Source organism: Chelon labrosus (assembly GCF_963514085.1).
Source record: "Chelon labrosus genome assembly, chromosome: 1".
NCBI classification, from domain to species: Eukaryota; Metazoa; Chordata; class Actinopteri; order Mugiliformes; family Mugilidae; genus Chelon; species Chelon labrosus.
Window position 1 is genome coordinate 1,202,286 of NC_140337.1, and position 9,061 is coordinate 1,211,346.

The 9,061-nt window shown below is 40.9% G+C and overlaps 1 protein-coding gene across 3 annotated transcripts; it reads left to right on the plus strand.

Moving 5' to 3' along the window:
- The first annotated feature begins 1,060 nt into the window (after nt 1-1,060).
- On the plus strand, nt 1,061-8,639 carry LOC311485556 (uncharacterized protein). 3 transcript variants are annotated; one of them, XR_014698968.1, is made up of 9 exons: nt 1,061-3,638; nt 3,724-3,911; nt 5,420-5,560; nt 5,861-5,999; nt 6,096-6,273; nt 6,539-6,680; nt 6,988-7,131; nt 7,697-8,191; nt 8,386-8,639. XR_014698968.1 is itself a non-coding variant. In XM_084541048.1 (8 exons), exons 1-8 carry the CDS (start codon nt 3,516-3,518, stop codon nt 7,776-7,778), a joined length of 1,137 nt encoding a protein of 378 aa, XP_084397174.1. In that variant the 5' UTR covers nt 1,061-3,515; the 3' UTR covers nt 7,779-8,639. The 3 variants fall into 3 exon arrangements, 1 of the variants encoding a protein (XP_084397174.1); XM_084541048.1 differs by having other exon boundaries at nt 7,697-8,639; XR_014698969.1 differs by having other exon boundaries at nt 3,529-3,911.
- The last annotated feature ends 422 nt before the right edge of the window (nt 8,640-9,061 follow it).

Consider the following 9,061-nt stretch of genomic DNA (forward strand, 5'->3'; position numbering starts at 1 on the left):
TACATACAGTGGAAGACATGGAGAAGGCATCACAGGTGGGTATGAGCTGAACCAGTTACTGAAAGAGAAAATCATCTTGTAACAAACATAAATGCACCCTTCATTCATATCCAAAGTAAAGTGTCAACGTAGCTGACAGCAGTTTAGTTCCCCTGCAGATTTAGATTCAAAATCATAAATATGTGCTCTATATGCTCTAGTATCTTTAATAGGAGCAGTTATGCAAGTAAACCAGTATCAATAATTAGCTTACGTAGGAACTATAAATAGCAACCATCGATTGTAATAATCATAAAGCTTATTAAGAACCACTTAATAAAAGTATAATTGAGTGAGCCAAATAAACTACTCTGCTCAACCAAAGATATAAATTTAGTTTCACTATTTTGATTAACTAATGTATTTTTAGACATGTAATAAATGTTTTGCTGCTGTAGAGAGCTAGCCAAAGCTCTGCAACAGTTTAAATTGAACACAAATTACGACAGTAACTTGTGTTAAATTTTAAATAAAAAAAAAAATAAAACGTTCAACGGATTTGTGTAGCATAATTTCAATTAAACAAATTACCAGATAGAGTGTGGTGTAGTCAGAGGAGGATTAAGGTGGTCACGGGCCCCTAGGCTACTCTTTGTAGCACAACCACTGTGCAATAGGCTACATCAAACCCTGTATAAAACAGCAAAATAAACACAGCAGCAGCTGCTGCAACAGCAGCATGTAATAACAGCAATAATGAAACAGTAGCAGAAATAAGTATGTACATATTCAGATTTGAGATTTTTTTCAGATTCAGATTTCAGATTGCTACCTTTAAATTTTTTTCTTTCTCGACCTTCTGGCAGAGAAGTCCTTAGTTAGTGACGTTTGCATCTTTGTTTTGACAATTTTCAGGGCCCACTTTAACCCAGTATGCCCTCATATTGTCATCAATTTTGTCCCAACATCCGGGTCCGAGCGTTAGGTCGGAGGATTTGCGGGCTCTTGTCTCCTGTCCTCTGCCGCAGCAGGTGTGGAAGAAATTCCACATCTGCCGGCGGCCGGGGCGGGACTGGCCCAGGATTGAGTGAACCGAGTGCTGGGTTCAAGTGCCTGATTGTGTCACTCCGCTGACTCAGATGGTTGTGGTGGTGAAGCCTCTGCATCGGCGCGGTCACGGATGTCAGTGGGGACTCGTTCACCATACGCAACGTTAGAGCTGTAAAATAGGACCAGCCTTATAAACCAACCTGTGTAATGTTGGATATTAAAGTGTTATGTGAGGGCACAGAACAGAAAGAAGTGTTGCTCTTCTATATATATTGAGTACCAATAGGTAGAAAAGCGCTATATAAAAGCAAGGCCATTTACCATTTACCATATCATACCAGATACGGGGTTGTTTACTAGATAAGATGCACCACACTCTAATATTTCATCTTGTAGAAACCAGTTAGAGCCGGCCTCGGCTACACATGGAAAACTACTGATCCACGAAAGGCCGCGCTCTTCCTATTGTCCTCGGGTGGAGCCCATATAGAATAAAACTTCTGTAAACCCATAGTTGGTGGCTTCACCTTTTCTACCCATAAGGTGGTTAAGCTGAAGTCTCAGTGCTGACTCTGTACCTATTCTCTGCGTGCTAAATAAACTGCAAATTGGAGAGATGTTGTCAGGTGGTCTATTCATAGTTGAACAAACCTTTCCAATAGGTATAAAGAACATGGGCTGAAGGAGAGGGAAAAATTCCTCCTTCGAACGGTAATATGCGTCTTATTTGTGACATAAAATTCCCTGAAATCTTACCGAGGAGATGAGCTAGCTGCGGCTACGGCTAATGGATCCCGCCGCCTCTATAACATTACGTGTTTCTCCTCTGTCAAACATTTCCGTTGTTTGAGTTTTTGAGTTTGCAGCGCTTTTCTGTACTTGCAGCGCTTTTCTGTACTTGCAGCGCGTTTCTGTATTTGAAGCGCGTTTTTGTACGTGCAGCGCGTTTCTGTACTTGGAGAGCATTTTAGTGTTTGCTGGTGTTGTGAGTTCTTGTGTTTGTAGAGCGTTTTGTGTTTGCTGGTGTTGTGGGTCTATTTTGCACGTGTTTTCAAGCAAGGTAAAAAGTATCAAACCATCCCTAGAGGGCAGCAGTACTGACACATTGCTCTACTGAATCTGACTAGAACACTTAGTCTACGCCGAAAGAGCATGGATTCCATGCTCTTTCGGCGTAGACTAAGTGTTCTAGTCAGATTCAGTAGAGCAATGTGTGGCTGTCAATACTTGCATGTGTTCATTTGTGTTCATATATCTTTTGCAGGTGGCCTCAACTTTCTGGTCACAGGATGATTTGCTTGGTGTATAACTGTATCAGCTAGGGGTGAAACAAACTGTTTCCTTTTTTTCTGGTTGGATTTGTCGTCCCCACAGGTTGATGAACTTTTCCTAATTCATGATAGAAGGTACATTCAGAGTCTAACAAAAAAGCTTCCATAGATTACTACTTATGTTTAGTACATTAAGTTCCTCTATGGCAGTGGTTCTCAATTATTTTCTGTCATGTGCTTTTTTCCATTGAGCTCTCATTTTTGCAAAGTTCTCATTTGAATTTCCCGTTTCCTGTTCAGACACAGAGACATATTGTTCCGTCAAAGACTGTTTTGCAGCTTCTGTTGCAGCCACATCTGTCCTTGCATCGCCTTGTGGGATGAGATCAAGTATGTTAAGCAGAGCATCACATTTTCTAACTGCAATTTGTTTTGGCTACAACATAGCATCAGGGAGAGCAGCAACCAAGACACGATGAGAAATAGGCTCATAGGCAACAGGCAACAAAATGACTGATTCACACGATTCTCTTCCCATACGACGTATGGGACAGTATGGTGACAGCTGTTACGTTTGAAGACCCCTAATTTAATCATGACATTTCAATGGAGCAGTGTATCTGTTGCTTCAACAGTTTTCATGTAGAGTGAACTCATTTTAAGAGGTGTGTCAAACTCTTTTTGGTGTGTTACTACGGTTTCAACAGTCTCAAATTCATAAGCTACTTGCAAAATCTCCGTCCACTCTGCTCCATCTCGTTCCCATCTGGCTCCTCAGCAGTCTATACAGCTCCATAGTTGTAAGTCAGTGGTCTTTGCAAAAAAGTTACAGTTTCTCAGGATATGCAATTTTTCACACTGGGGAGGTGCACTGCTGCATCTTTTAAGTCACTGAAAGTCCAAGGTTGTAGAAGGACAAATGTTGTTTGATTAAAGTGCCAAATATAAGATGATCTCTAACTTTGGTTTACACAATTCTGCACTCAGGATGTACTTTGCATTAACATAATTTAGCCATTTGCCAGTCATGTTCTTTATCTGGTAACCATGGCAGGTTTCCTGGTAGCCAATAATTTCCTGGTTCACGGAATGCAAACTAAATGTCCATGTGGGAGTGAGTAAATAGAAAAAAAAAAGGAGAGAGTGTTTGACAGTCTGTCTCTGTGAAAGCATTAGTGAGCCATTAATGCGCATAGAGAGACTAACAGAATCACCATGTCGCTATCGGTGCTGCTGCTGCTGCAGCTGCTGTTGGTATGCTGCTCTCAGGCTTCTCATTTTTATGGTACAGTGATGACTTACTATGCAGGTAACACTCGTTCAGATGGATCTGTCACGGTATGTACAGTTTCTTATTCAACCAGTTTATTTACATTTTGAACTTTCACAGTAATTAAATCAAAACCTCTTTAAAAATCCACAGGTGATCATTCGCTACAAGATGAACATTCACTCTTGTGAGCATTCAATATTGTGGACCTGTCTCAGTGGGAATTGTGGGAATGAGAGCGTGGTGGTGAAGACCGTCGACATGGAAAACAGTGAACCGTGGTGTCAGACCGAGGGAATCTCAACTCGACAGCTCTCCAGCAATGCACCATTTCAGCTGTGGTGAGACCACTTTAAAAATACAATAAAAAGAAATGAAGTATTTCCCCTACCACTATATTTGCCCCCTTCTGGTAATATAATAAAATTACATTTTCTAAAACTGTTTTCTACCTTTCTCCCCAAAGGAAGTATATTGTAAATCCACTGTGCTTAAATTGGTGTGCAGTTCAGTGTCAATGACCATTGTTGCATTAGCACACCTTTGACTGGACCATTCCCTTAATTATGCACTACTTTAAATAATGTAAACAGGTGAAGTTTATTTCAGTTGTAAAGCTGGACATATTAACATGGAGGTCGATGGACTTCAAGAATCAAGAATCAAGAATCCTTTATTGTCATTATGTGAGAACATCATGAAATGTTGTGCGGTAGCTCCTGGCTTAAATAGTGCCATCTAAAAAATAGAATAGGCAATTTTTAACTATAAGAATAAAATAAGATAAAAACTAAAAATACAGCTGTACAGATATATACATAGGAGTGGATAGTTAGCAGCAAACCTTGTAAACCTAATATGGTGCAAGCATTGCAATGATTTGTAAAGTGTCCATGGCGGGGGGTGGGCGGGGTCAGGAGGGAGGGTTGAGTGTGGTTGTGGTTTTGATGTTTCTGTGCCTCCGTGAAGGAAGAGGTACAAACAGTCTATGGCCCGGGTGAGTGGGGTCTGTCGCAGTGTGTCTGGCTCTCTTCTGGACTCGGGCAGTTTAACTGTATCCAGATCTGGTAGACGACAGCCCACAATCCCCTGTGCTGTCCTCACCACCCACTCTAAGTCCCTCCTGTCCCGTACCACACTGTCACACTGAGACACAGGATGCTTTCGATGGTTGCTCTTTAGAAGTTAATGAGCGGCTGTGAAGAGAGTCCACTCCGCTTCAACTTCCTGAGAAAGAAGAGCCGTTGGTGAGCCTTCATCACCAGGTGTGAAGTGTTCACAGTCCAGGAGAGGTCAGAAGAAGTGTGGAGGCCCAGGAACTTGATGCTGTCCACACACTCCACTGCCTCCCCATGTAAGAAGAGAGGAGCGTGTTCAGTCTTTCTGGTCCTCCTGTAGTCCACTATGACCTCCGTGGTCTTGCTGATGTTCAGGATAAGATTATTCCTGGAGCACCACTGGGTCAAATTCTGGACCTCTCCTCTGCAGTGGGTCTCATCATTGCTGGATATGAGACCACCACGGTGGTGTCGTCCGCAAACTTCACAACCATATTTGTGGGGTGGGTGGCAGAGCAGTCATGAGTATAGTAGGTGAAGAGGGCAGGGCTGAGCATACAACCTTGCGGCGTGCCTGTGTTGAGGATCAGTGAGGCAGATGTGGACTCCCCCATCCTCTCCACCTGGGGTCTGTTGGTGAGGAAACAGGTTGATTCAATTTTGCAGCCAATCTCTACTGGCCATTCCAGGAGTCAAAGTTCTTGGCACTTCCACATTGCCTTCGTTTCTCAGCTCTTGGTGGTTGCAGCTTGCCAATAATAACTGAGTCTGACTGTGAATCTCCACCACAGGTTAGATGGTGGCAACTGGATAAACAACATCACAAATGGCATCGTGTCATGGAGAGCTGTGACTCTGGTGGAACTGAGGCAGCGGTCAGACACCAGACAAGCCAACACATCACCTCAGACCACCATCCTGCCGCTTGTGAGGTAATTTTTCATCAAGTACATTAAGACTCTTAGCAGCTCAGATAAACATCATTTGTATTTTGTTTTCATCTGAAAATGTTGATGGTTGCATGTTTCCATGAAGTTCACCTAAAACAAACACTGACCTTCTGTAGGTATGTGACAGCCTCTTGACGGACTCATGACGCTCATGGACTTACTGATGACTCACATTCAGTGTGCCAGTCTTCTCCTAAATGGGATTGAGATGTCTTTAATGCACTTGTGATTTCCCCCTTCTTTCTTTTTTTCTTTTTTACACTTTTTTTTACACTTTCACAGAGTTCCTTCAAACTGTCCGACAGACTTCAACCTGTTGGCCTTTGACTCTGATGGGGACCAGGTTAGATGCAGATATGGAAACACATCGCTGTCAGAGTGTAAGCCCTGCACACCACCGTCTGTCCTCACCCTGCTACCAGTGAGTTACCCCAACCCGAGCCATAACCCTGACACTAATCCTAACCCTAACCATACAAGGACATGCTCGTTCTAATTCTGCTGCATTCTTTTGCAGTCTTGTACTCTGTCATTCAAGCACACCAGTAGCAGTAATGAGGGTCTGTATGCAGTGCAGCTGGTGATGGAGGACTATCCCAGGCAGACCATCATCCTGACTGGAACCGGCAAGAAGAATACGACAGTAACTCCCAGTGACATTATCAGCAAAATACCTGTCCAGTTTGTTTTGAAAGGTACAAATTATCAGGCTGGTCTTCAGTGTATGAAAACATCGTTCCTCAATTTGAAGTGTCTCCACACCATGATAGACTGACATTTGGTATCATTAAAACTTGTACTTTTGTGAATTTGCTTATACAAAATTCACACCCACCAGAGTAAGTAAGATTCATCCTTTGGACAAAGAGTTTCGGTGATATTCTAGTCTGGACCAAAGTGGATGAATTAGGGGTCATTTCCACTGTTAGACTGACTTGATGTTTTTCTCTGTATTTCCAGTGGATCCTGCTGTGTCATCCTGTAAAGAAGGAATCTTTCTGCCGAGGTTTCTGCCTCCAACTCCAGCCAACAGAGCTCAGCTCAATACCACGGTCAATCAGAGGCTGGACATCAACATCAGTGCAGAGGCAAATACCTCCAAGTAAGAGAAATGCAAACACCATTAAAGAATTTGAATGTTAAAGCCCCAAAAGCTAATAATGACTTGGAGAACAGCCTCTGGTTTGACAAAAAAACACATATTCGCATGCAGATATTAGTGACACATAAATGGTTTTCATTCGCCAGGTCTTTCAGGAATCTTTTTAGGTGGGTTTGAACGCTTTCACTGTCAAAAAAACAAACTACTACCATGAAAGACTGTGGCATTTGCATAACTTTATCACAACAAACTCCATTTGCAGGTGGGACATTTTCAGGACTGATGAGCTTTTTACTTTTTGTTAAAGGATCACAGAGTTGCTGTTCAGTGGGCCTTACAACGTAATCCGGAACACAACAGGAACAGGACAGTTCACCCTGACATGGACACCATTTGAGAACGAAGCAGGAAGAAGCTTCCCCATCTGTTTCGTCATTCAGGCAGTTCTAAAGTCAGTCTTTTGTCCTTCACATGAATATTATATAGAAAAGGAAATGTATTTTTCTCAATTTGGAATTTGACAAAAACGAGCCATAAAGGGTCTGGAGGCCTTTACGAAATAAACAGAAAGCTGAAAAGTGTGAGAATTGTTCCAAACCATCCCACCTCATCAGTAAAACACAGGGGAGGCCAGGATATGCATAGTTATTTTTTGATACCCCCTAACTCTGGCTCCCTTGTCTTTAGTGATTAAATAACACATGAAAGCAGCTGCAGGATGAATTATAGAAGCAAACCAAAACATTTCAGTTCCGTATTGAGTCATTCCTCCAAGCCTAATGGTTGGACCTTCCTTCTACAACCACTTACTTTTGCAAATAAGAAAAAGTGAACTGTTTGTATAAAATTGTTGTGTTTTCATCCTGAATCAAAATGACTACAGTTGCTAAAACCAGGAGCACTATGCTGTTAACAAACCATGCATTTGAAAAGAAAGTCAGGAAAGTACTATGTGATATATATATAATCTGTAATATGATTAAATAATGAAGCTACTGTCTTGATTATCTCTTCAGTGTCACAAAGTATCACTCTGCACTTCGATGCGTCATTGTGAGTGTTGGTGAGTACAGTCCTTCCTTGTTTTTCAGGTTATAAATTCAAATTCTACCTGGCTCAGAAGGAGGAAATCATTTCACTGGATATCTATTTTTATGTTCTCTTCTGTTTACATGCATGGCAATAACTCCAAACACTATTCAACTGTCATTTTTTCTACATTGACTTCCCCAGCCTCTAAGACAAGTGAGTAGTAAGGATTTTAAACTATAGAATCTGTTTATGAAAATTTACACAGTTGAGCTAAAGGGGAACCGTGGCCTTGAAATGTAAAGCTAGTTTCATATATCATGCTTAAAACAGGACCTTGATCAGCTCTGCCTGGAATTGAGACCTTATCTTAAAAAAGTATGTAATGTTGATTTATTGTGCTTCTAGTTGTAGTTCTGAGAGCAAGGATCTCCTCTTCAGTGCCACTGACTGAGGAAAACTTCAGTAATCTTGGTACACAGGTGGGTTGTTTTTGTCCTGTGTGTTCCATGTTTAATCTCACAATTTACATGTGAAACTTTTCCCTGGTTACACGACTGCCAAACCCCTTTCAGCTTTGTTCCTCTTTATTATGCAAAAAATCTGTTCATAAGTATATATGCAATATGTAATTTAGCACTGATCGGATCTCAGAACTATTTGTTTTCTTCTGCAGCTTAAAGCTGAACTGGAGAGACGGGGGCTGCCATCAAACATCACCATTCTAAAAGTTAAAGCAGTGACTCGTAGTGGTTAATTCTGAAAATGCAACAGGTACCCGTTAGAGAAATGTGTTTTTAACATATCTGATTTATGTTACTAAGTCAAATCTAAACTTAAATTATTTTTCATGTGTCCTCCATGTCTGAATGACTGGAGTGTCAAATTCAGAGATTTAAGGAGGAAATAATGTAGAACATGTTCTTTGAAATCTTCATTCTTTTAACCTGCTTTATTAGAGAAAAGTGCTCTGACAGGAAATTACTGTTTGTGAAGAGAATTTACTGTATGTAACTGAATGTAATAAATATAAAACAAATATAATAACACGTGTGTGTGCGTGTGTGTTTGGATCAGTTAACTTTCCAAGAATGTGGAAACCATACTTAATGAACAAGAATAAGAATAAGAAAAACCTTTATTAGTCCCACAATGGGGAAATTGCAGTTTACAACAGTTTACAGAAAAGGCAGAATAAAAAATAACAAGAGCAAAAGAGTAGCTTATAAAAGATAAATAATGAAATAGAATAGGATAACATAATGTATATATGAAACAAAATCTGCTTGGTTTTGTGTATTAATTAAGGCTCTGTTTCAGTCAAGACTTCTTCTTCTTCAATAACAGTAAAA